The 27,499-nt window shown below is 39.9% G+C and overlaps 1 protein-coding gene and 1 long non-coding RNA gene across 5 annotated transcripts in view; one reads left to right on the top strand and one right to left on the bottom strand.

Annotated features, from left to right (window-relative positions):
• LOC311602455 overlaps positions 1–24,289 on the bottom strand; it is a 38,728-nt gene extending 14,439 nt beyond the window's left edge. For 3 of the 4 annotated variants that reach the window (XR_014780763.1, XR_014780764.1, XR_014780765.1), the window contains exons 1-3: positions 24,157–24,288; positions 8,360–8,426; positions 1,669–1,820 (exon numbers count right to left, since the gene is read on the bottom strand). This is a non-coding gene — a long non-coding RNA (uncharacterized lncRNA). Of the gene's footprint in view, positions 1–1,668; positions 1,821–8,359; positions 8,427–24,156 lie in introns of all 4 variants that reach the window. The other variant, XR_014780762.1, reaches the window with a different exon arrangement.
• A 126-nt stretch (positions 24,290–24,415) lies between these two features.
• SH3BGRL (SH3 domain binding glutamate rich protein like) overlaps positions 24,416–27,499 on the top strand; it is a 70,659-nt gene continuing 67,575 nt past the window's right edge. The window contains exon 1 of the mRNA XM_084790562.1: positions 24,416–24,645. Coding sequence (XP_084646688.1) covers positions 24,601–24,645 — 45 coding nt within the window. The 5' untranslated portion in view covers positions 24,416–24,600. The remainder of the gene's footprint in view (positions 24,646–27,499) is intronic.

Here is a 27,499-nt window from a genome sequence, read left to right as displayed (position 1 = left end):
CTGAGCCATCTTTCCAGCCCCATATACGTTATCTGAAAAAATTCTGGTATTTTGTTTTAGTTTTATACGTATTTTGAATCCATATGGCTATTATGATGGCTTAATAGTCATTTGGTCATTTCACACTTACTTAGAATAATTACATTTTATACAGCTTTTCCCTCCTTATTTTATTCAATCTCTCAGCTTCTATCTACACTCACATACCTCTGGAGTATTTCAGTCTTCTTTTTCTTATTTCTCAAGAATTGATACTATATAACTATTTAGGTAATGTCATAAAAAGTGACATAATTTGTTACTATGGACTTAAGTATGAGAAGCTCAACATTCTGAAGCTTCCATGTCATTAGGAAGCCAAAGTTCTGTAGTGAAACCACATGTGCACACCATAGTTAACATTTATAGCTGAACTTATTATTTGAAATATCTCAAGATAAAGATCAGAAACATGAATAAAGGAGCCCTCAGAAGGTTTCCACTTCCATCACTAAGTGACTCCAAATTTCAAGGCTTTCTATCTGAAACCTCCCATGTCCATGGCACCAATGTTCCCTGGATGAATTCCTGAGCCACAAAGTATGAAAGTAAAATTGTTATTTCATGTTACAAACTTTTGGAACTGTTTGATATGCAATGACAAGAGGATAAATGACTATTTTACAGGTGTCCCTATGGTAGGGAAATGAAAACAAATAAATAAAAAGAGTAATATTAGAAAAAACTAGAAATGCCATTTTCCATGAAAAAATGATGATAAATAAAAATACAAAATATATGTGATAAATGATTAATATAATTTTAGAAAAGGTGTTAATAGAAAGTCAACATTCAAAAGCAATTGTATTTTTATATTGCAGTTTTACACCCTAATTTTGTAAATTGAAATACAAAGATATAAGACATTTGAAGAGGATTAAAGCAGGAGAACTTGCTGTATCAGAGGCCAAAATATGTAAATTTATAGTGCTTGAGATAGGATGGAATGGCACAAGGGTAGGCAGACAAGTAGAACAGAGCACAGAAGCCTGAAACAGACCTATACATGTATAATCACCTTCTTTTTGACATAAAGCTATTACAATTTTTCATGTATTAATTTCAGAATAATTATATGCCAATTTGAAAAAAGGCATGAACCTTACATCCAAATCAGTTCAAGTTATATTTTAGAAAAAAATATAAGAAGCTCTTATAAATAAATATCAAGACATCTTCAAGTATTTGGGATCTGAAAAGTCATCTTTTATAATTCTCCCCAAAACGTACAAACTGCGTGTGTGTGCGTGTGCGTGTGCATGTGTGTGTGTGTAAAACATAACAAACTTAAAATTAAGGGCAATAGTTCACAAAAAATGACACCATTTAAAAAGCGCAAAAGCCAGCCTTGGGCTACTTTTACAAACAAAGCCATTGAGTATTATCAGTCCTCTATTCTCTGGCTCATGATCTATTCCAGTGTCAGGAATCCAAGCATTACACATCCTGTACCATTGACCAGGGTCATTCCTGCTACAAACCTGTTGCTTTAGCCAAGTATTTTATCATAGCAATGAGGCAAATAACTAATACAGGTAGTTAGGCATCAGCAAATTATTTTTTAGTGTGCAGGAACACACAGAAATAGATATACTGAAAGACAAAGTTCTAAACCAGTATTTTCCTCACTCTTTCATTAATTGTTTTCTTTGACATAAATATCACTTATGTAGCCCAAACTGGCCTTGAACTTGCTATCCTGGTCTTGAACTCATGCTCTTCTTGTGTGTCAGTCTTCCACGCACTGGAATTACAGGTAATGTTGCCACTGTACCTGGTTCCTAAACAAAAGAAAATACAAGCATGAAGCAGAGACCAATACAAAAAGAAACTAGTAATAGATATATGAAAAAGCACACCTTGCTTGTAATGTTATTCTTTCTAGAGGAGTATCCTTTTATTAATGCTTCACTTTACATCCCAGCCATAGCCCCCTCCCTCTCCTCTTCTCTCAGTCCCAACCCCTCTCCCTGTTTCCCCTATCTTCCCTCCCCTACTGCTCAGAGAAGGGTATCCCCCCTACCCATCCACTCCAACATGTCAAGATGCATCAGGACTGATTATATCCTCTTCCCCTGTGACCTGGCAAGGTAGCCCCACCAGGTGAAAGTGATAAAAAAGCAGACAATAGAGTCCATGTCAGAGTCAGTCCCATTCCCCTTACTAGTTGACCCACATGAGGACTGAGCTTCTCATCAGCTACAGCTATGTATGGCCCTAGATCCAGTCCATGCATGGTTCTTGATTGGAGCTTCAGTCTCCACAGGACCTCCTGGGCCCTGGTTAGATGGCTCTGTTGGTCTTCTTGTGGAGCTCCTATCCCCTCTGAGTCCTTCTATTCCCCCAACACACTCTTCTACAAGACTCCCTGTGTTCCCCCTAATGATTGTCTGTGGGTCTCTCCATCTGTTTCCATCAGCTTCTGGATGGAGCCACTCAGAGGACAGCTATCTTAGGTTCCATCTGCAAGCATAGCAGAGTGTTGTTATTAGTGTCAGGAGTTGGCTTTCTCCTATAGGGTGAGGTCTTAGGTTGGGCTAGGCATTGGTTGGACATTTAGGGGATTATACTTTTTAAAGCTATCTTTCATGTTTATGATTCTATAAAGGATTAGCTGTTAAGTCAATGATAAGCAAGCTACAATTCATAGAGCAACAGAGGTTAGCTATAGGGTAAGGAACTAGGAGGGACACATAGATCTCCCTAGGAAAGGGAAATAGAATAGATATAGATGGATGAAAATGTGTTGAACAGGAAGATCAAGTGGGGGAGGTGGTAAAGAATATGGGCAGGAATATTGGTAGAGACAGCTAAAAATTAAGGGGCTTTTGAGGGGTGGTATGGAACCCTTATACAGTACAAGCTTCCAAAAATATATATACATATATAAAGCTGAGGTAAAAGCAATTGCCAAATAATAGGGAGACAGGGCCACAACTGGCTACCAAATGAAGCTTCAAGTCCCCATGCTGAGTTATATCTAATTAAGTTGATCAAAGGGGCACTATGGGAATCCTCAAACCAAACAGGCTCTTGCTAAGACTATAGGTTTCTCTCCACAAATTGACAGTAAGGTCCCATTGCTGAAGACAGCACACAACTCATTGAACATGGTTAAGATGAGCTGGTGCCTACATAGAGCCATCACCCCTATGGAGTAGCATCTTTGGTATAGGAAGACACTCTGCAAACTACCAAAAGAGAAACATAAAGACCAACTCAGCCACAAATGTTTATTTTGACCTACAATTGCGCCTTGCCTGCAAGATATACCAGTGCAATGATGGCACAAAGCTTGTGGGAAAGACTAAACATGACTTGTGGTTCCCTGTAGAGAACATGTAAATCAAAAAGGAGAAAGCATGGTTTAAAAAATATGTTGACAGTGATAAGTGAAACAGTGTGCTTGCTGTGATAAGAAATGACATAAGTTGTCCACCTGAACATAACAATAAGCATAATGTAAAATGAGTGACAAAACCCAATACCTCATTGGTTAAAAGGGGGTACAACTCCTCCCAACATAGATAAGATGAGTACAAGACCTCTTCAGGCTGGCCATGATGTTTAGCAAATAAGACCACGCCACTGTGCTGATTAAGTTGGACGCCATGTCCTCAAGTCTGAAGACCTGTTGGAGAACAGACCAGGCCAAGGCCCAGACCTAGGAAGCCTGCTGTGGACCACTCATCGCAACAGGACAGACCGCAAGCCTTACCTGTGAAGTCATCAACCAGGCTACAGTTGTACTCAGCAGACTAGGAGAGGTATCTGGATGTCTAAGTGAAGTGTGATGAGTGTGTGACTAATAAGCCATCTGTAAAATCTTGATACTAGTGTCCTTGAGTTCTTCCTTCCCTTGACTCAGGACATTCCCATACCTACACTACTCTGATGACCTAGAACTAGAGACTAGATAGCCCAGGGGCCAAGGGTAAAACCAAATAATACTGCTCTATGAAAAAAGCAATAAACTGACTCCTAATGACATTAAGTTAGATTCAGATATCAGTGCCTTTTTCAGCCTTCATCAGAGAAGCTTACTCAAGGAACAGAACACATACCTGTAGCCAGACTCTATGCAGAAAGTGAGAGACTTTGGAACACTCAGCCCTAAACAGGATGTCTTCATCAAATTCCTCCTCCCAGGCCTCAGGGAACCCCAGGGAAGAGGAAGTAGAAAGTGTAAGAGCCAGAGGGGATGGAGGACACCTGGAGAACAAGGCCCTTTAAGTTAAGGTGATGAAAACTCCTAGGAATTCACCAAGGCTGAAGCAGAATGCACAAGGGTCTGGCCTGCAAGGGTGTACACCTGGTTTTTACATATATATTAAGGTTTCCAGTTTAATGTTTTTATGAGATTCCTGGGTGTGGTAACAAATGAGTCTCTGTTTCCTGTGCCTTTTCTTGAGCTCTTTTTCTTCTGTTTTGTCCAATTCTAATTAATGAGCTCTTGTTTTATCATGTTATGTTATATTTTATTATTATCCATTAGAAGCTTGTTTGTCTTCTAATGGGAGACAGAAAGGGGGACAGGAGGTAGAAAGGAACTGGGAGGAGTAGAGGGAGGGGAAACTGTAATCAGGATACATTATGTGAAGAAAACAATTATTTTCAACAAAAGGGGAAAAAGCAGATATGTCTTTTAACAAGCTGAGACCCTCACTATACTGTGTATTATTTAGAAGATCCTTGAAAAGTAACTCAATATTGAAAGTCTTTTTCCTGAACCTAGAAGATATGGGTATTAATAGTGCCTATTACATTTCACCGTGGCAATTATGTAAGTAAATGCTTACAAAAGGTTTGCTCTTATGAAAACAATTATCATATGTCTATTCAGTTCTCAATATAGTGAGTACTATATATTAAGAACACACTCAAATGATTGTATAAATTGGTTTATATATTTTTCTTAGTAAATTTTATTATATCATGTATTTTGGCCACAAAGTTTATTGCTGAGCAGAGGATGAAAAATCATATTCAACATTATAAACAGCTTTTACTTAATGAGATCATGTCAATACATAAGTGTGTTATTTACAGAATCATTAAAAAGTAGCTATGTGTTGATTGTATACTACATTACCGCCTGTGTTTAAAAGCATTACATGCATGATTTTATGGCTTTATCATTTTAGTAGTTAGGTGATATTATTATGACCATTCTTCACAAAATAATTACACTAACAATCTGTAAAATGTTAACGTGTGTATTTGGGAGTGTCTTGGGAAAGACTAAACATAAATTATTCTGTTTATAAAATAGAATTTTTCTCAGTGTATCAAAAACCAAGGCATCTAACACCAAGACTCTTAATTAATACTCTTGGTAGGAGAAATCATGAACATGTGAAAAAGAATTATCATTGGAAAATTATCAACTTCCTTTACCATAGGTCAAAATGTTTTGTTTTTCGAAAGTCATAAAACTGTACTAATAACTTTTTCTGGCTAGTTTTATGTCAACTGGACTCAAGCTAGAGTCATCTGAAAGGAAGGACTGTCAACTGTGAAAATGCCCCCATGAGATCAGGCTGTGGGGCATTTTCTTAATTAGTGATTGCAGAGGGAGGGCCCATCCCATTGTGAGTAAAGCCATTTTTGGGCAGGTGGTCTTGGGATTTACAAGAAAGCAGTCTGAACAAGCCATGAGGGAGCAAGGCAGTAAACAGTATCCCTCCAGGGCATATGCATCAGCTCCAGCCTCCAGCTTCCTGCTGTTTTAATTTGCCTCCAGGTTCCTGCTCTGTTTGAATTCCTGTCCTGACTTCCTTCAATGGTGAACAGGAATATGGAGTGTAAGATAAATCAACCCTTTCCTTCCTAACTGGTTGTTTGTTCATGGCATTTCTTCACAGCAATAGTTACCTTAACCAAGACACAGGTAAATAAAATAAAAAGTCAAAAGAAACCTATAAAATGTGTGTGAGAATGGGGAAAGGGTTAAACTAGAAATGTAAGAAATCATTCTCCAACATAGTGTTATTTACTCTTTTCTTATGGTAACTGAATTAACCTTTTCCTCTTGAATCAATGGGATTTGTCGAAAGAGGATTGCACCAATACCTTGTTTATCTTAATATCAGATTTATTTTCCCTTCCACGTATTAGAATATTTTGAAAACGGTTGTTGATTTTGCCTGGAATCCTATTAGTTCCTGAGACTCTTCATTGTAACTGCTCTGGGACAATTGATGGAAGAAAACCCCATCATTCTGTTGAATTTCTGTGCAGAGCTGGTAAAAATTTCTCAAAAGTCTCTGCTTTTGTAGGTGCCAGACGTTTTTCTTCCATGGGCCAGTGGTGCCCTCTAGTGATCGTACAGATAAACCACAATTTGTACGTGGTCAGAACCCTGAACCCAATACTTTTCTGGAAGTGTTCTAATGTTGCTCTCTTCTGTTACACATCACCTCATCCAAGCTGGGAAGTAAAAACTAAGAATTACTAAGCCGAACACTGTATGTTAATTCATCCAAGCTCCACTGGTCATCCTATTGACAGTTGGCTAGAGCAAGGGGAGTGTGTGTATGATTTTAATATTTACATGAAGATGTCTGTGTGTCGTAGGCCTTGATGTCCACCTTCCAGAGAAGGCAGCAAGAAGGACATCAGGTGTTATTAATGACATTGCTCATAATACAGACAATAATCAGGGAATTTGGGGGGCTACTAAGATTATTTTTATTTTGAAACAACCAATGTACTGTGTATGAAACACATAATGTAAGTGTAAATATGTTTCTAGTTAAATACACACCTGAAATATGTAAATTATTTCTAGTTGTTCATCACCTGATGAATGAGTAATTAAAATATGGTACCTGGAATATACACTGGAATTTTATTCAGCTCTAAAGGAAAATAAAGTTTTCAGGTGAATGGATGGAATTAGAAATGATCATTTTGAGTTAAGTAACAGCCCCAGAAAGACAAACTTTCCAGGTTTTCTCTCAAATGTGGATCTGAATATCTAATCTTTAGATTTATGTTTAATTTGACATAACTGTAGAACCTATGAAACTAGAAAAGGACTGTGGGTAGGAAGAGAAAGAGAGGTCTTGGGTGAGGGTAGAGGAGCATAGGTGGTATAAAGAGGGAAAGGGGATAACAAGGGACTGATTAGCACTTTTTTTCTGAAATTTGACACACACCGCGGTCATCTGGGAAGAAGAAACATAACCTGAGAAAATTTCTCTCTCAGATTGGCCTCTAGGCAAGTCAGCGGGGATTTTCTTAATTAATGCTTGATGCATGAGGGCCCAGGCCATGGGGAGTAATGGCAGCCTTTGGTAAGTGGTCCTGCACTGTGTAAGAAACCAAAACTGAGAGAAATATAGGAAGCAAGTCAGTAAGCAGTTTTCCTTCATTGGTCTCTGCTAGGGTTCCTGCCTTGGCTTTCCTCAATGATGGACTGTAATTTGTAAGCTGAAACAAACTCTTGCTTCCCTATGTTGTTTATGAATATTGTATTGTATCCCAGCAATAGAAAGCAAACTTAGATAAATGGGGAAGGAGATTTAAGTGGGGAAAGAGATGTGAGAGGGTGAAGGACGGGTGGAAGGAGGGATAGATAACACTGATGATATTTTTTTCAGTCATGTAGGAACTTATTGGTTCATGAACTTCTTAAGCACCTCCCCATCCCCCGACATACACACAGCCCCCGCCACATTCATATAAAAGAGTTTGATTGGAGTTAGCCTAGAATTGTTGTTCAATGGGTGTGTCAGAGTCCTCCCAAATAGCACAACCTATTACCTTTGCTCCTGGTTGCCCACCAGAACCTGATCATAAGAGGCTTCTTTTGCTGAAGACACCACATACTTTGCTCACAAGACATGCACAAACTAAGATGGCACAAGCTTCCTCCTCGGTGGATAGCATTCACAGTACCAAATGGTGCTATATAGGCTACTGGGTAGAAGATGTCATCAACAGTTTAATCCAGCTATGAGGCCTATTGACTATGATAATTACCAGCCTGACAAAGTATGTCCACTGTACAGCAATGGCATGAATGTTATGGTGGTAAAGAATTTTTTTCTGGTTGCCTGGAGTCCAGCTTGACAAGAGGAAATTCATGTCTGGTACAGTAAATCTGACGAAGAACTCATGGTTAAAGAGCTCATAGGCCCACGGATGAACCTATTTTGCTAAATGAAAACAATACTAAAATGCTTTCTAAATATATGCCCCTGTTCCTACAGATAAGTGCAGCTCTCAGTCATCATCAAATAACCTTACTTTTGCAGTAGAAAGAAAGCACTTAATGTAAAAAGTTCAGGCCTGCCATAGGACAGAGAATAATTACCTGAGAAGAATTCAACTCTAAATTAAGCATCTATCATACCCTCTTCTTCTAAGGCTCAAGGACCACCCTGGAAGAGATGAAAAGATTATGAGACCAGAGGTCAGATGACTGTAGTCTTATGCATATGACAGGTTCACTGCACTCAAAACTTCACAAAAGTTGTAGCTGCCTGCATAAGAATTGCAAAAAATCAAACCAGTCAATATTTTTGCATGGAAGGGGTATGCATCATCACTGTCAACGCTTAGTTGAAAAGCTATTGACAATTAATGAGTGCTAGGGGAAGGAGCATTAGTGTATTTTGTTTTGTTTTGTCTTAATCAGTGTGGTCCCTATTAGGTCGATTATGCTCCAGTGGATGGCCATGTACCTGACAGTATATAGGCATAACAGTTTGAACTCAGTGAGTTAGTTTTTAAAAAAGAGCACATGATGCTGAGAAGTGGAGGGCTGAGCATGGGGAGAGTGTGGGAGGAATTAGGGGAGGAGTGGGAGTTGAATATGAACAAAGTACATTGTATGCATGTATGAAATTCTCAAAGAAGTAATACAAATATTATATAAAAAATGTTGTTCCAGTGAACTAGCACACTAGTTCTAGAAGCAAAAAATTTTCTGTTTAAATTTTTGAGACAACAGAAATGTTGAATATTTAAGAAGACAAAAGACAGCATTACAATAAAGACATGCTTATTTTTTAAATTTTCCACAAATATTACCAACGCAACCTTGCTAGGTATCAAAATCAGTATTCACAAAATGTCAACCAAAACCAACTTTTACTAAAAATATATGACTACCCACAAATCAACCAAGCATAGTTTAACAAATTCTTTTTGGATAAATACTGTTAGTACAGTTGTGTGTGTGTGTGTGTGTGTGTGTGTGTGAGAGAGAGAGAGAGAGAGAGAGAGAGAGAGAGAGAGAGAGAGAGAGAGAGACAGAGAGAGACAGAGAGAGACAGAGAGAGACAGAGAGAGAGAGAGAGAGAGAGAGAGAGACAGACAGACAGACAGACAGACAGACAGACAGAGAGAGAGAGACAGACAGACAGACAGACAGACAGACAGACAGACAGAGAGAGAGTATTGTGTGAGTGTGGTGTAGGTGGTTGTGATTATGTGAATGTATATATGTGTGTGTGAGAGATAGAGAGTATATATGTGTGTGAGTTCTGTGTATGTGTGTGCAGTGTATGCACATGGCCAGGAGGCATATGCCCATGCATATGAGAGACCAGGGGAAGGTGTTGGCTGTCCTAATCCATCACTCTCTGCCTTATTCCTTAGAAACAAAGTCCTTGGCAAAACTTAAAACTAGATTTGAATCCAGCAAGCTTTCAAAATATTCCTGTCTCTATCTCCCATACCACAGAGGCTACAGAGGAGTGTACATCTCCCAGGCATTTTTTTTAAAAAAAGGTATACATACTTGGATCAGAACTCACATCCCCATGTTTGCACGGCAAAGTACTCTTACACACTAAGTAATCCCTCCAGGACACACAAAATTCCATTTAAAATTAATGTTATGTTATGTGGGACCTGAAGGGAAAAATTCCCAAGATAGCTGAGTAAGTCACATGGAACCTTTATTTACCACAGGCCAAGCTGTCCAAGACAAAATAGTGGGAAGCAGCCTCAATTTCAGTTTGTTCAAGGTTTTAAAGGCAAAAATCTACAGTTGTGACATATACAGAAAGGCAGTTTTGGACATCTGCACCAAGCAAGTGTTGTTTACAAAAGTGAATAGATAGCAGTTCAGTGGTCAGGATGTTCTCATAACCTTTAGGTCAGGGACACATGGTATAGGAATTTATGGCTGGTTTAAAGACCAGTTTACTCTAGGAGTTTAAGGCCAGTACAGAGGACAGATTACTTTAGGGGTTTATGGCTGGTTCAGAGACCAGATAACTCTAGGAGTTTATGGCTGGTCTGGGGACCAGTTTACTCTAGGAGTTTATGGCTTGTCTAAGTGACCAGAGACAAGTTTACCCAAGATAGTTTTAGCACTTAAAAGTATTCTTAGGAATACTTTCATGAGGTGGCATAACTATAGTTCAGCAGCCCACTACACTTTCACAATAGACATGGTGTTCTTTATTAAATAAAATGTTTCATTGTTTCTTGAGAATTCCATACTATGTGTTTGATCATATTCATGTCCTATCCATTTCCCCTTCTCATTTCTTGACCTCCTCCTTTTAGAAAATATCCTACTTAGTGCAATTTGTGCTAAACATGTACTCCTAAACATGGAGTTATGCACTGAAATGTGATCAACCTACCAGGAGTCACACCCCTAAAAATTGTCCCTCTTTCCCACATGGAAGCCATCAGCTTCACAATAGCTCTTTGGAAGTGAAGGCTCATGAGTGTTGTTTTTCTCCCCTTGTTAGAATATGGACCAGTTGGAATGTTGTTGTGTGGCATGTCTTCCCAATAGTGACATTCTATTCAAATTGAAACCTTTGCCCAAGGAAGAAAGGAGCAGCTCAGTAGTCTCAGGTGGGAAACAAGATGTGAACACAGGGTCTTGTGTCCTGGGATGGTGGTGGTGGAAAAACAAGTTCTTGGCATATTCTTGAGGACTCCTACCAATCAGGAAATAAAACAATTGCTTGGCAGTGAAGGGAATGGGGAGACTCTGAGCAGTCAAACTGTAGAAAGGAAGAAAGATGTTGGGTGTGGAGCTGCCTGCAAGCTCTGGAGAGTTCTCCAGGGTGGGTTGCAGGTTTTGAAGTCATTACCCTTGTTGAGGTGGGTTTCTGCTAATGCAGCTGCTTTTGAGTTATTCCTGCTCCTTGTTAGTAATCCTCCACACATACTCTTGTAACCCCAATAAAAAACCTCATTGGTTTAACAGATTAGACAGTAGGGCAATCATTATCTTGGTCAGGTGCAGGTGCCCTTTCTAGAGTGAGTAGATGTGTGTGTTGCCTCTCCCCCAGGGAGTGCCTATTACATAACACTTGACACTCAAATAGGGACATAACAGAAGCAAAGACAAGTTTCAGAGGAGTGACTGATTGCATGGTCCAAGGAATGCAACTGAGGCAGAACAACTTGAAGAAAAATTCCAATACAGCTGTATGGTATGTGCTATGAGAGCGGTTGCATTTTTTTTGTTTCTTTGTTTTTTTTTTTTTTTTGGTGTACATAGTGAGATGAGCAACTAAGACTGAGTCATCAGAACTAGGAATATGTGTGGTGAAAATCTCAGGATGGCAGTCTTCATCTAGGTGGTATAGGGATGGTATAATTACATGATAAGTGGTGTGGATCACACCCATGGGTCAGAATTGTGGAAAGTTGCATTGGAGATTGCCTGACCACTGCTGTGTATAGTGAGAGATGCATCTCACGCTGAGATGGTGGCCAAGCAGGAAATTGTTTGTTTAAAGGAGAAATGATAACAAGAAAGGAAACTGAGGCTAGCATATTCTGTGTTAGCCTCTGTTCTAGCAAACAACTTGGATAAATGAAAAAACAAGATAAAAGAGATGCTGTGATGGTTAGTTTTGTTTTGTTTCATTTTGTTTTGTTTTGGTGTTGGGTTTTTGAGACAAGGTTTCTCTGTGTAGCCTTGGCTGTCCTGGACTTGCTTTGTAGACCAGGCTGTCCTCGAACTCACAGCGATCCGCCTGCCTCTGCCTCCCAAGTGCTGGAATTAAAGGTGTGTGACACCATGCCTGGCTGTGCTGGCTAGTTTTATGTCAACTTGACACTGCTATAGTGATCTTAGAGGAGGAAGCCTCAACTGAGAAAATGTCTCCATAAGTTTAGGCTGTGGGCAAGCTGTAGAGCATTTTCTCAAGTATTAACTGATGTGGGAGGGTCCAGCCCATTGGGGTTGGTGCCTTTCCTGAGCTGATGGTCTTGTTCTATGAGAAAGCAGGCTGAGCAATCCAGGAGAAGTAAGCCAGTAAACTGCACTCTTCCATGACCTCTACCAGCCCCTGCCTCCAGGGTCCCACCCAGTGTGAATTCCTGCATTGACTTTCCTCAACAGACTGTGATCCAGGGTATGTAAACCAAATAAACCATCTCCTCCCTAAATTGCTTTCAGTCATGGTGTTTCACCACAGCAATGGTAAACTTAGCTAGGACAGGTGTCTTTGACATTTCGTAAGACTTCGAGGCTAAAAGGAAAAGCAGGTACTAGCTCAAGTTAAATCCACGCTCAGAAATCCTTCCTGAGCTGGGTGTGGTGGCAACACGCCTTTAATCCCAGCCCTCAGGAAGCAGAGGCAGGCAGATCTCTGTGAGTTCAAGGTCAGTCTGGTCTACAGAGTGATTCCAGGAGAACCAGGGCTACACACACAGAAACCTTGTCTTTAAAAAGCAATCAAACCAAACCAAAAAAAAAAATCAACCAACCAAACAAACAAAAAACCCAAAATTATTTCTGGACTAGAAACCATCATCCTGCGTGAGGTAACCCAGACCTAGAAAGACATGCATAGTATATACTCACTTATAAATGGACATTAGCCCAACATAGATGTCCTCTAAGAGACTCCACCCAGCAGGGTATGGGGACAGATGCTGAGATTTGCAGCTGGACTCTGGGTGGAGTGCTGAGAGTGGCATGGAAAAATGGGGAGATGGAAGGACCCAGAGGGTTCAGGAACCCAACAAGGAGACCATTAAGGCTTGCTAATCTGGACCCAAGGGGTCCTGAACAAACTGATGCACCGTCCAAAGACAATGCATGCAGCAAACCTAGACCCCCTGTTCAGATGTAGCCAATGGACAGCTCATTCTCCATAGTTGTGGGAGTAGTGAGGACCACCTCTGACATGAACTCTGGTGCTCTAGGTCTGATCACTTCCCCTTGGTGGGAAGGAAGGAGATGCAAGCTATCCAGATGAGACCTGATAGGCTGTGGTCAGACAGTGGGGGAGGAGGGACTCCCCTGTCAGATGTCTTGGGGAAGGGAATAGGGCAGAAGAGGGAGGAAGAGAGGGTGGGGATGAGAAGATACAAGTGAGAGAATAGTAATCAGGGATGTAATCTGAATAAATTACAATTAATTAAAATGTAAAAAGATAGAGCAGAGATTGAGATAATGTTCAAACAAGGCCTGACCCAACCCAAGACCCACTCCATGGTTGTGAGCTTCCATGTGGGTGCTGAGAATCCAGCCTGGGTCCTCTGGAAGGACAGACAGTTCTCTTAACCTCCAAGCTATGTCCCCTATGGAACACTTTTAAGCATTGAAAGAGCCTATCACAGCCTGCCTAGTGAGGCTGTGGAACACGGGAGCAGATGGGATCAGCCTAAGTGCTGTGGAGGCAGGGAAAAACTGAGCACTATAATTACTCATCTCTCCTTAAGGTAAAGACTGCATAACTTGAGACAATATGGGGGAAATTAGTCATGATAGTTTATCAGAGCCATCAGGGTCATTTGGCTATCTCCACCCGAAATCCCTATAGATAGTAGCAGCTGGAGGAACACAGAGGCAGGAAAGGAGTGACAGAGGGAACTAGGTAAAAGGAAAGACATATATGAGGCCCAGCTCAGTGGGTCAGACCTGGAGACTGAAATGGAGCTTTAGTGACTTTGCTGAGACCTTTGGTGGGAAGAACTCTTTATAAAGTGGGAAAGGCGTTGGTGGATCTAAAGAGAAACATGTAAATAATGTCTGGAAGTGAGAGAGAAACCTAGAAGGGATAAGAAAAAGGTAAAGCTGAGGAAGAGATTTGTCTGGGTTACTCAAAAACAAATGTAGCAAGATTTACATCAAACCAGAGGTCCTAAGGAAAAGGTATTGGCTGAAACCCTAAGAAGGTGCTAAGGGGTTTCTGGAAAGCTTTCAAGCCCAAGGAGCAGTTTATTTAAAACATCCATGATAAAACAATACAGATAAAGACAAGCTGTCCCAGAGATGGGTAATTATCTCTGCCCCTCCCTGCCCCAGACTAAACTGGCCATATTTTTCCTCCAGCACAAATTTATGGTAGAGGTGGAGGTGATTTCCTCTACCTGGGTCTTCCCCAGTGGCCATGTGTGGTGAATGCAGTTGCAACAGCTAAGGCTACAACCACAGTGACAACCCAAAGCTTCTTAGACCCAGGACGCAATCAGAAACCGCAAGGGAGGTGGGGCCACATTTCTCCTTAGCCCTGGGGATGGCATAGCAGCTTGAGTAAGGTCCGCAGAGTTTATCAGAGATAGAGAAATGTCGGGATATTCTGTGGAAGAGCTCCAGGATACGGAAGTGGAAGTGCACAGAAAGACTGAGAATTGGAGAGAGCTGAAAAGGAGTTAGTGCCTTTCTAGCAATGCTAATAATAACAACATTGATTGGTTGAGAAAAGAATTAATAGAAAAGAAGCGAACCTTTCTATTCTGTTTTAGACCTTGCTTATGTTTGTCTTTAGTATTTCCTTAGCTGTGAAATTCTATTGTCACCTGACCCTCAGAACAGATGACAATGGAGACTTTTAGAGTGTTTCACCAATGTTAAATTTGTAACCCCTCTACTTGTGGAATGGTGGTTCAAGATGTTGCCTTATCCTGCCCATCTTCTGAAAAAGGTTTGTTATATACATGATATAATGCTGACTGTTGAGTATTTTTACAAATTTAGAACACTATTAGAAAGGCACGTAAGTGAGCCTGAACATGTAAGTATGAAAAAAAAAATTCATTCCCTGAGAATAAATAGGGGTATCTTGTGAGTCTTACAACGTAAGAGGAGAAACAGATGCTTCCAAAAGCTATAATGTTGATTGACACTCCCAGTACCAGGAGTTAGATACTTCCTAGTGTTTTTTAGCCAAGGGGACTCAGAAGCCCACACAAGATAAAAAAATATTTCCACCGTTGTTGGTTGCATCACAGAAAAAAAGTTGTGCTGAAGATGTTGCACAGTTTGGCTGCTGGACTTGAAGAAATAAAGAAAGGATTGGATGGATTGATGCTCTTTCTGAGAGCTAACTCTTGTGGTGCCAGAAGTTGCTACTAGGGATGCTTGGGAAGATTAACACAAAAAGTCCCACTCAGCTGTGGATCCTGTATGCTTCATAATGGAAGTGGAAAGTGAGATGTCCCAGCTAGTTGTAATAGTGACACTAGTGGTTATAAATACAACCAACTTTCTGATTTGGCATAAGGTCCATTCCACAGGGAGAAATTCCCATCTGATACTGGAACTTAAAAACTTGGGGTTGAGGGCTAGAGAGATGGCTCAGAGGTTAAGAACTCTTCCAGAGGTCCTGAGTTCAATTCCTGGCAACTACATGGTGGCTCATAACCATCTATAGTGTGATCTAGTGTCCTCTCTGGCATGCAGGAAGAACACTGTATATATATATGTACACTGTACACACACACACACAATATATATATAGTATAGCTTTAAAAACTTGTGATTGAGGAGGTCTTAGGCCCCAATGGAGAAGCCACTGCTGTTGTTTATTAAATGGATGTGATGTACCTGTCAAGTTAAACTGTCTTCTAAGCATTTGCATCCATAAATAACTGTTGTTGTGAGCCTCAACTCATCATATAAAAAGAAAAATAATTCTTTTCAGTGGATAGTATTTAATAAGACTAATAGCCACAAGTGAAGCTACTGAGAGTAAGTGACTGTTGCTGTGGCACAGTGGCCTAATTCTTGCCTATAGATGGACATTTTTATCACCCTCTTTATGACTCAGGGAAGTTTGTGGAAGAAGGTGTCAGAAAGGTTGTGAGAAGCAAGGGGGAGGGAACAGACTGCTACATGGCATGGTCAACTGTGGAGCTACCTGCGTGATGTGTAGAGAGGTGTAAGGTCACAGACTTTCTGGTTGGGGTAGACTTTCTGATGATGCAGATGCTTTTGAGTTATCCCTGCTCTTTTTAAGTAGTCCCTCACCCAATTTTTGTTAGTAACTCTAACAAAAACCTCACTGATTCACAAAATTGGACATTGGTGTAATAATCACTTTGGATTGTCTTGAGCTCCCTTTCCGGGGTCAATAGAAGTAGGGGTGTTGTATCTCCCTAGAAAAAAAATCTGTTATATAACACACGTTCAGAAGAGACTTTCTTTCCAGTCCTCCCTTGCCATTTGCTCTCCTGAGATGGTTGCTGAGTATTGGAGGGATTATTAGCTATTTTTCTATTGCTGTGATAAAATACCATTGCTGAGGCAACTTATAGAAGGAAGAGTTTATTTGTCTTACAGTTCCAAAGAGGTAAGAGTCCCTAGTGGCAGAGCAGAGGTATGGTAAGAAGTGGTAGGCATTGAGCAGGAGGGAGCTCACACCTTGAACTGCAAGCATGAATCGGAGAGGGCCAGGTGGAAATGATAGTCCCCCCTCCAATTAGTTAATATATTTAATGATTTTATGACTTGATTGCAAACCCCTCCCTCCTCTACTCCTAGTCCCACTCTCTCACCTCCTTCCCCCATTTTCTCCTCCTCAGCAGGGCTTTTTAGTCTTAAAGCCTAACCTCCAGTGCCATACATTCTCCAGTATAGCCACACACAAACCTTCCCAAATAGCATCGACAACTGGTGACCGAGTGTTCAAAGGACTGAGATGATGGGGGATATTTCTCATTTAAACAACTACAGAAAGAAAAGGTATAATATAGATGTCCCATTTAGGATTAAACACTCCACAGATACTTATTCTCTTCACTGTGACCAGTTGCGAATTTGTGTTTGCCACTAACCTGTACACAGAGAAACTTCTTTGATGATGACTAAGAGATGCACTGATCTACAGGTATAGAATGTGGCTTGATACTTTTTTCATTTAGCAAAATAGCAATAATAGGTTCATCCGTGGGCCTATGAGCTCTTTAACCATGAGTTCTTCGTCAGATTTACTGTACCAGACATGAATTTCCTCTTGTCAAGCTGGACTCCAGGCAACCAGAAAAAAATTCTTTACCACCATAACATTCATGCCATTGCTGTACAGTGGACATACTTTGTCAGGCTGGTAATTATCATAGTCAATAGGCCTCATAGCTGGATTAAACTGTTGATGACATCTTCTACCCAGTAGCCTATATAGCACCATTTGGTACTGTGAATGCTATCCACCGAGGAGGAAGCTTGTGCCATCTTAGTTTGTGCATGTCTTGTGAGCAAAGTATGTGGTGTCTTCAGCAAAAGAAGCCTCTTATGATCAGGTTCTGGTGGGCAACCAGGAGCAAAGGTAATAGGTTGTGCTATTTGGGAGGACTCTGACACACCCATTGAACAACAATTCTAGTGAATTATCTCAAATCTGGCACTAGGCTTTCTATTTAGCAACATATGGCTTCTGGGAGGAGTGTATCCCTTCTGCAAACTCATATATAGTATATGTGAAAGTTTCCATATAGACTTTTCTTTTTCTTTTCTTTTCTTTTTTTTTTTTTGGTTTTTCAAGACAGGGTTTCTCTGTGTAGCCTTGGCTGTCCTGGACTTGCTTTGTAGACCAGGCTGGCCTCGAACTCACAGCGATCCGCCTGCCTCTGCCTCTCGAGTGCTGGGATTAAAGGTGTGCGCCACCACGTCCAGCCATATAGACTTTTCAAATGCCCTTGATGTTAGTTATTTTTCCCGATGACACGATCTACTCTACTCTTCCATCCACTTTCACACTTTATTAAACCTCCTTCCTCAATTGTTCCCTTTCTCCTTCATAGACCTTTATTTTACGTCATCCATGTGTTAAGATTCTCCCACCATGCTGACTTCTTCCTAATTTCCTATTTAGATATTAGAATACTTGCTAAAGGCAATTAAAAATATCACATGCTATTTTTAATGTTCTTTAAAAATATTAAAGATGAAGTGGGTGTGGTGGTGTATACCTTTAATTTCAGCACTTTGGAAGCAGAAGCAACACATTTCTATAACTTTGATGACAACTGACAACCTGGTCTACATGGTGAATTCCAGGCCATCCAGGACTACATATTGAGATTCTTTATCAAAACAAAGAAACAAACAGAACTATCAAAGACTGGTAGCTTATGAGATGGATCAGCATGTAAAAGCACACTGGCCACCAGGCCTAATGACCCAAGTTCCATCCCCAGAACTCATGTTGTGGATGGAGAGAACTGACTCCCACAAGTTGTTCTCTGTCCTTCATGCATGTGCCATGACATATGCATACCCCCAAGCATACACACAATGTACACACAAAATAATAAAAATGTAATAAAAAATTAGAAATACTGAAGAACTAAATAAGGAAGAAGTGGGTTACCTGGATTTTAAAAACTAAACAAAACAACAAAGGAACGAAAGAAAGAGAAAACAACTGAGTAAATTTCCAAGACTGGCGTTCCTAATAGGATTGCTATACTCCAATGAGCAGCCTTACCCCCATCCACATATTGTCCATACTAATTGGATTTAGTGGGTTTAAAAAAAGAGGTGCACGTCTTTAATCCCAGCATGTGGGAGGCAGAGGCATGCAGATCTCTGAGTTCCAGGCCAGCCTGGTCTACAGAGAGAGTTCCAGGCCATCCATGGCTACACAGAAAAATCCTGTCTCAGAAAACCAAAAGAAAAAGAATAAGAATGAGGAGGAGGAGGAGGAGGAGGAGGAGGAGGAGGAGGAGGAGGAGGAGAAAAAGTAGAAGTAGTAGTGGGTAGATTTGATCAAAATACACTGTATTCATATCTAAAATTCTCAAATAATAAATACATACTTATATAGTTAATTTATTTGTTTTAATGTATATGGCTGTTTTGTCTGCACTTATGTATGTGCATTATGTTCATGTTTGGTGGCTGTGGAGGACAGGAAAATTCAATATTCCCTTCTGGAATGGGATTATGAGCTGGAGAGATGGATCAGTGATTAAGAACATTGGATGCTTGCAGAAGACCCAGGTTCAATTCCCAGCAACTCTTTGGTGGCTCACAAGGGTCTGTAAAGCTGTAACTATACTTCCAGGGTATCAGATGCTCTTTTCTGGGCTCTAAAGGCATCTGACATGCGGGTAGTGCACATATACACAGACAGGCAGGCAGACAGGGGAAATATTCAATATTCACATACCAAAATTAAAATAACTCAAAAACAAATTACTGTCTTTCTTAGATACTTCAGATCATCTTCAAAATATTTTTTGAGTTTTTTTATTATTATCACTCTTTTACTTGTATGGGTATTTTGCCTGCATCTCTGGGCATCACGGGAATGCAGTGCTCATGGAGGCCAGAAGAGGGCATCAGACAACCCCCCCACCCCCCCCCCCACCCCCCGTAATTGGAATTACAGAGTGTTGTGACTGGGAATTGAACCTAGACCTCTGGAAGAGCATCACTAAGTCATCTCTCCAGACTTATTAAAGTAACTTTTAAAAAGAAGGGGGAAAAGGTAGGAAGGGGGAAGAGAAGAAATAACAATAACAATAACAATAACAATAACAATAATAATAATAATAATAGAGAGAGAGACAGATAGACAGACAGACAGACAGAGACAGAGCATTGCAATCCATTTTCTAAGCCTAGAAAGATGACTCAATGGGTAAAGGGGTTTGTATGCGTGTATGCTTACATGCAGACACACGCACACACACACACACACACACACACACACAGAGAGAGAGAGAGAGAGAGAGAGAGAGAGAGAGAGAGAGAGACACGGACGGACAGACACAGACAGACAGGCAGACAGAGAGATTCAGAGAGAGAGAGAAAAAGAGAGACAGAGACAGAGACAGACACACAGACAGACAGGAGTGGGGGGGGCTCATTAAACAAACAGGAACAAGCTAAAAAGATAACTCAGAGGTTAAGAGCACTGGTTCAATCCCCAGCAACCACATGGCGGCTCACAACCATCTATAATGAGATCTGGTGCCCTCTTCTGGCCTGCAGGTGTACATGCAAGTAGAACACTGTATACGTTATTAGATTTTTTTATAAGTAATTTTTTATTTTTTATTTTATTTTATTTTATTTTATTTGGTTTTTCGAGACAGGGTTTCTCTGTGTAGCCTTGGCTGTCCTGGACTCACTTTGTAGACCAGGCTGGCCTCGAACTCACAGCGATCCGTCTGCCTCTGCCTCCCGAGTGCTGGGATTAAAGGCGTGCGCCACCACGCCCAGCTCAAGTAATTTTTTAAAGTGAAAAAAAAAACCCAACAAGTAAATATTTAAAAAGAGAAAAGAAAACATTTTCTTTTTCTCAGTGTATACATGTGTAAAGATGAGTGTCCCTGGAATTTCTAATCCTGAGAAAGATATGAAAATACATAAATAGACTTGAAAAGAAAGACATGTTATCCTGAAGAGACAGTTCAGACAATGAAATAGGAAAGGCATTCAGGGGGAAACAATAAAATTAGGAGACTTAGCTCATTATGAAGTGGATTATCAAGTGAGTATAGAGAAGACTTTAATAAGCGAGATGAAATGTAACTTGGGATACAAGGTAGACTCTCTGGATAGGAGGCTTCCTCTACTTCTTATCCTAGGCCATCATATTTTGCAGAGATTACTGATATTCTTCCACAGAGGCCTACTTCATGGGAACAATCTTCAATTTTGATGCTTCTGAAATTCAATCTATTCACTACAAGCACATGCTGTACCCCATAATTCCACAACTGTATGGCAAGACCACTAAAATTGTCTTAGTAAACACCTGTACAGCAATGTTCCAACATTCCAGGACAGGAAACTAAAATGTACAGTTTGGCAATGCTATGCACATCACCATTGCCATGTGGAGATCTATTCCAGCGAAAGGGAATGAAGAGCAAAGAAATACTAATGCCCAACTTAGAAAAGTGCAGGTAATCCAGGGGTGTTTGCCGAGAGAGGCATGTAGAGTAAGATCTGTTTAAAATATGTCCTCTAGGCTGGCAAGATGACTCAATAGCCCTTGCAGGTGGACAAGATGACCTAAGTTTGATCTCTGAATTTCAGTGTGTCAAGATAGAACCGACTCCCATAATGTGTCCTTAGACTTCTCATGTGTGCAGGCCAGAATCCACAAACACACTTACAGGCACATGCCTGTACTTGCACACACACAATACAGATAAATAAATATAAAAGGATTGTATTCAGACTATTCTCTACAACCAAAACATAAGTACTTAACTCAAATCTCCACAATCTAATTATCATGACTAGGGTAACATAAGACTGTTCTTCAATCAATTAACATTCTTTTTTCAACCTAGTCAGTGTTGATAATGGGCTTACTTATAGCAATATAACTGTAATCCCCAGTGTCTATTCAGTTTGCCAGCAATTCTGCATCAAACAATTAAAATGTAAGATTATATTTATTGTTATTATTATGTATGAATGATGTGCATAGTGTGTGTGTGTGTGTGTGTGTGTGTGTGTGTGTGTGTGTGTGTGTGTCTGTGCATGGTTGTTGTTTATGTGTGCATGGTCACACATGTGTCATGGTGCATGTGTGGAGATCGAAGGACAATATTTAGGAATCAGTCTTCTCCTTCGCTTGTGGGTTCCAGTAGCAAGCTCAACTTAGTGAGGCTTTTAACCAGCTGAGCCATATCACTATACATAAGTTGTTCCTAATAAATTACTAGACATGTAGGTAAACATTTATTGATACACACTATGGTGTTACTACAATACAGAATAATTGAAATTAAACAATATGTTCAGTAATAGAGAACTAGTATCTTAGTTAAGTTTCTATTGTTGTGATAATGATTATGATCAACAGCAACTTAGGGAGGAACGGGTTTTTTTCTTCTTATGTTGTCAGGTAACAGCCAATCACTAAGGCAGGAACCTGGAGGCAAGAGCAGAAGCTAAGGAAGAGTGGAAGAGTGAAAGAGCGAAAGAGTGCTGCTTACTGGGTTGCTCCCCATGGCTTGCTCAGCCTGTTTTCTCATAGCACTTGGGATCATCAGCCCAGGGTGGCACCACCCCACAATGACCTGGGCCCTCCCACATCAATTGGTAATCACGAAAATGCCCCATAAACTTTCCTACAGGCAATCTGATGGAGACATTTTCTGACTTCAGGTACCTCTTCCCAGCTAAATCTAGCTTGGGTCAAGCTGGCAAAACACTAGCCAGGACAATTGTTTATATCATTTTTGGTATTCCTGTAAATGTGTAACACATAAAACCACTCAAAATCATATTTTCTAACATGGCAGAACTACATAAATATATTTTAGGTAAAATTTTATAAAATAGCATTTTGTAATAAATAAAATAAAAATTGAAAATACCCTCTCCTGCCCTATCCCCTGTATCTGGAAAGGCTGGTATGTTCTTTAGGTACCAGGGCTGTGCCTCATTATGTGGTCTGTGCTGGCTGGGAACCCCTGAACCCAAGTAATCTTCTTGAGAAACAGGAACTAAGGGCACATGACACGGTGTTCAATGTTTTCTAAGGATGGGCTTCTTTTTAAGGTTTTAAATGCATTGGCATTGGCTGCTATGCTTTTCTATGGGAATGGATTACGTGTACTATTTGAAATCATTGATCCAACCCAGTTTATTCAGACTGACAGTTAGCTTTCCAGCCAAATCATAAAAGCAAGTAATCTGGGACGATTTGTCTATAGAAAAAATAAGCAGAAATGACCATTCTAGAATAAGTAATCCAGAATACCAGTCCCAAAGATAGCTGACAGTAGTGAGGAACAAGCCTAAAAGTATAATAATATCCTTTATCTTTAACTTGGAAATATGGTTAACAGTCTCTTTTAAAATGTGTCAGAAATCTTATCATTACAAATCAGCAGATTTTATTTATAGAACAACTTATTGGCTCATATTACTATTATGAATATATGATCTATTACAAAAGTATGTGTGTGTGTGCGCGTGCGTGTGTGTTTGTGTGTGTGATATACTAATATTTTGTTTTTCCTGTTTATTTTTTTCATTATTGTAAGCGTCTATAGGGTCAAGCAGTTAATGTAAAATGCCAAAAGGAGATGTTTTGAATGTAAAAGAAACTATATAGATTTTTCCAAAATCATAATCTGATTTTGATTTATGATCATAAAGATTTTGCTTGTCATTTGAATTGGGAAGTAAATTTAACAGTAGCCATGGTGTTGATAATGAGGATAGTGGCTGGACTACTCTGGTTTACTGTACTTGATAATTTTTATAAACTCTTTTTTGGGCCAATTGAAAGATGGCTCAGTGGTTAAGAGCACTGCCTGCTCTTCCTAAAGGACCTGGGTTCAATTCCCAACACCCATATGGCAGCTGGCGACTGTCTTTAACTTCATGATCTGACACCCTTACACCAATGCACATAAGTTAAAATTAAATAAATAATTTTAAAAAAGAAAAAAATTTTTTGATTGGCTTTGCTTTTTAATAGTCTCAACTTGTAGCATAGTCCAGCTTCTAATTTCTGGCAATCATATCTCTCACCCTTCCAAGAGCAGAAATTACATCAAGGGCACAAAAGAACTTTCAAAGTATTTTCAGATACCTTTTTTTTTCTCTGCAATTTCCTCCTTCATTGCAGAGTTGTTGATACTTTTTTTTTCTCTGCAATGTCCTTCATTCAAGAGTTGTCAACTAGATCTCCTGCAAATTCCCACTAAAGGATTGTTCCCTATTTTAACAAAACTCTGAACAAAAAGAAAACCCATTCTGCCCTTTCAGGAAACGTGAAACTTCTCTCCAGTCCTCCTCATAGAACAGCATTTCAGCACTCAATCAATTCCTGCCGCCAACCAAGGTTAAAAAAAAAATCACTCACTTCATTCTAGGTGTCTTAAAATATACAAGGCTTTGATAACATGGGTTTAAAAAAATTAAACTAGTGTCTGGATTCAGCACAAAGCTAGCTTTCAGTTCTCTTATTTACATACGTTTCTGAGCAGGAAGTAACTCGGAAAACTTCTGGTGTTCAAAGGAAGGGGTCCTTTATTCTAATCGAGTGCAAATCAGGGATTCTTTTTTTCCTCCGGTCTTTTATTTCTCCCTCGCCCCCTTCCCGGATAGGGAACGGTCAAAAGGAATTGTTTCAACAGATCTCGCGGTGCTGTTCGAGATTCTGTGTTTTAAAAAAACAATTTAGAAATGATGCAAATGAGCCTGAGCCTTCCGGGGTTTGGGGCTGGGACTGCAGTGCTGGAAGCTCATTGAAAGCAGCCACTGGTGGAGGCGGGGCTCTGGCTAGTTCCCCTTCCACCTTCCCCCACCCTCCTCTTCCAACCTCTGTTTGGCCCTTTGCTTGGTTCCAGCCATTGCTGCAGCTGTTCCGCAGCCCTTACCAAGACTCCAGCGACCGACCACAAGCCTTTGTTTCCACGATGGTGATCCGCGTATATATTGCATCTTCTTCTGGCTCTACCGCGGTAAGGACAGTGGGAGCCCACCTTTGTTGTTTTCCAGCACAGTAGTCTTCCTCTGCCCCAGAACCGTTAAATTGCAGAAGTTACACTAGAAGCTTCTCCTAAGAAGACGCAAGCATCGCCCACTATACCCTTCTCTCCTTTCTTCCTTTGTTGCGTCGATTTCAGTTTTTTTTCTTGGAGTTACCTTTGTTTGCCTTTAGACATTAATGCCATATTTCTTTTCTAATGGAAAAAGAAAGCTACCAAGTTTAGCTAGGATGGGCGGAGGTACCTGATTTAGGGACTTCAAGGTTAGGTGAAGTCAAGTTAAAAAACAAACAAACAGACAAACAGACAAAAACCCACTGAAACATCGGCATTCAGGCTTTCAAGAGTGAGACATTTAACAAATATGCTCTAAATGCCCGAATTTAGGGGAAGTAGTACATTTCTGTAAAGGATGGGGGTACTGATGGGAAGGGAGTGGAAGACTCTTGAGGTACTAGGATTATTGTAAAATCTCTGTAATGGACTTATTTTACGACGGGGTAGTCAGGGTATATAACTTAAAAAAAATAGGAGAAAGTCAGGAACAATGATACACAGGATTTTTGGTGGTGGTGGTCTTCTTGCTGCTGCTGCTGCTGCTTCCTCCTCTTCTACCTTCTCGACCCCCTCCATCCTCCTTCTCTTCTTTTTGGTGTGTGGGAGTGATTTTTATTTAATGTCTCCCCCCCCACACACACATGCATTGGCTCCTAGTTTGACTTTTTCTTTTTCTTTGAAAGATTTTCCTCTTAAAACCCCACTCCTGTAAGATTGGGCGAAAACTGGGAAAAGAACATGTGGCATCTGAGTTGCTGCCTCATTGTAAGATACGATTTTCTTTAAGTCATTTGCCAATTGTTAACGTAGAATCACAGGTTTTTTTTTTTTTTTAACATATCTGAGGGGTATTGGGTAAACTGAGGTGAAAGTGGAATGCGTGCATACTAGGGCTAAATGAAAGATCCTCTGTTCTTGCAAACCCAGGAGGGGGAAAAAGGCCAGTAGTGGCAGGAGCAGATGTGTGGGCTAAGGAATTTGAATGTAGAAACTCCTTCAGCTTGAGAGGGGTAGAGATCTCAGCTTGTTTATAGTTACATTTATGAGGATTTGTAATAGAACTGAAGATTATATGAAATCACCAGAACCTTGAACCTTGATCTTTGTCTTTTGCCAACATGTGTGGGTGTGTTTAGACTGTTTTTAAAATATAAGAAAATGTACTCTTAAAGTTATTGAATGTTTTGTTTGAAAAATAGAAATGTTTATTATTTCCTTTGGATGCCACTTTAAAAGCATCTTGTCTTCCATACATAATATTCTGATATTTCAGATTAAAACATATGTTATTTGAGTATCAATCTACTACAATAACTGCATTTTCAACTACCAGTTTAATGCCTTTGGTTAATCCTTTTTAGATTGAACCTCTCAGGTACTTAGTTTTTGTGTGTCTGTGTGTGTGTGGGGGGGGTAGAGGCATGCAGTTTCAATACTGGTATTTGTTCTTTGCTTGCTTTCTTTTTTATTTCTCTTCCAGAAGTAAACTCAAGGAGAAACTGCTTTAAGAATTTCATCAAGTAATTCTTTTTGTTAAGACTTAAACTTTCAAAATTCCCTAGAATGGATTAAGACGCTTATTAGATTATTCAAATGACAGATATTTATGGTATTTGTGTTTAGTTTTTAATGTTTTTTTTCCTGGATAATTAAAGATTTGTCCACTGTTACACCAATTAGATTTTTATGAAAAAGTAAAAAATTTCCACTTCATAATGTCTAAATAAATGATTACTTCAGTATAATCTTGCAATTCTTTTAAATAATCCTAAAACAGTACAAAGAGAGTATTTTTTTTCTAAGAAAGTATCTTTGAGATGGGGTGGTGGCTATTGAGAAAGGAAATTTCAGTTTGCCGTACTGAAATTTTCCTTTAAGATAGCAGAAGCATTGTCTTTTTAACAAATGATTTAGAAATTTGAGACCAACTGTTCTGATGGAATCTAAAAAAGTTTTGAAAAGATACATACCTTTTAGTTATTATGTGTCTAATGAGTGTTTAAGTTTTTTGGCTTTGGGTTGAGAATATGTATTAAATGTTTTGCCTGCATATATGTGAATTCCCAATGCTCATGGACACAGAAGAGGATGTTGGGTCCCTGAAGCTGGAGTTACAGATTGTTGTGAGCCACCATGTGGTAACTGAACACAGGTTGGCCTTGAACTCAGAGAACCACCTGCCTTTGCCTCCCAAGTGCTGGGATTAAAGGCATGCATTGTCAGGAGGCAGAGGTAGGCTGTGAGTTCAAGGCCAGCCTGGTCTACAAAGAGAGTCCAGACCAACCAAAGAGTTTTAATGTAGTGAAAGTTGCTTAAATTTAAACTTGTTGTAACCATAAAAAAAAAAAAAAAGACATGCTGACAGTGATACAAAGCAACTGGTGGGCATGAAGATGTAAATGTTGGAATAACAAAATGGGGAGCTAGCATGGAGAAGCGATGCTGTGTCCATAAGTAAATGTAAGTAAGTGGGTTATGTGGTTTATTCATTCAAGGGTAGGAAAGTAGAGAAGTTTTGGGACGCCAAAACTGATCATTTTTAGGTGAAGCTATGGCAATTCAGGCCTTAATTTTGTTTCTTTTGGTGGGATCCAAGCATTCAGTTTCCAATTATCCACAGAAAGTGAATTTCTGTGTATTCATATTTTATTTCTTACCACTTCCTAGTTCATCTTAACATCTGTTCTTCATTTTTTTGACTTAGGAACTCATCTCATAGTTCAGGTTAGACTTAAATTCTCTATCCTATTGTTTTCCAAGTGCTCGGACC

This window comes from Acomys minous, assembly GCF_964271855.1.
Source record: "Acomys minous genome assembly, chromosome: 7".
Classification (NCBI taxonomy): Eukaryota; Metazoa; Chordata; class Mammalia; order Rodentia; family Muridae; genus Acomys; species Acomys minous.
Note: the sequence above shows the minus strand (reverse complement) of the source record. Positions and strands in the feature narration are given on the sequence as shown.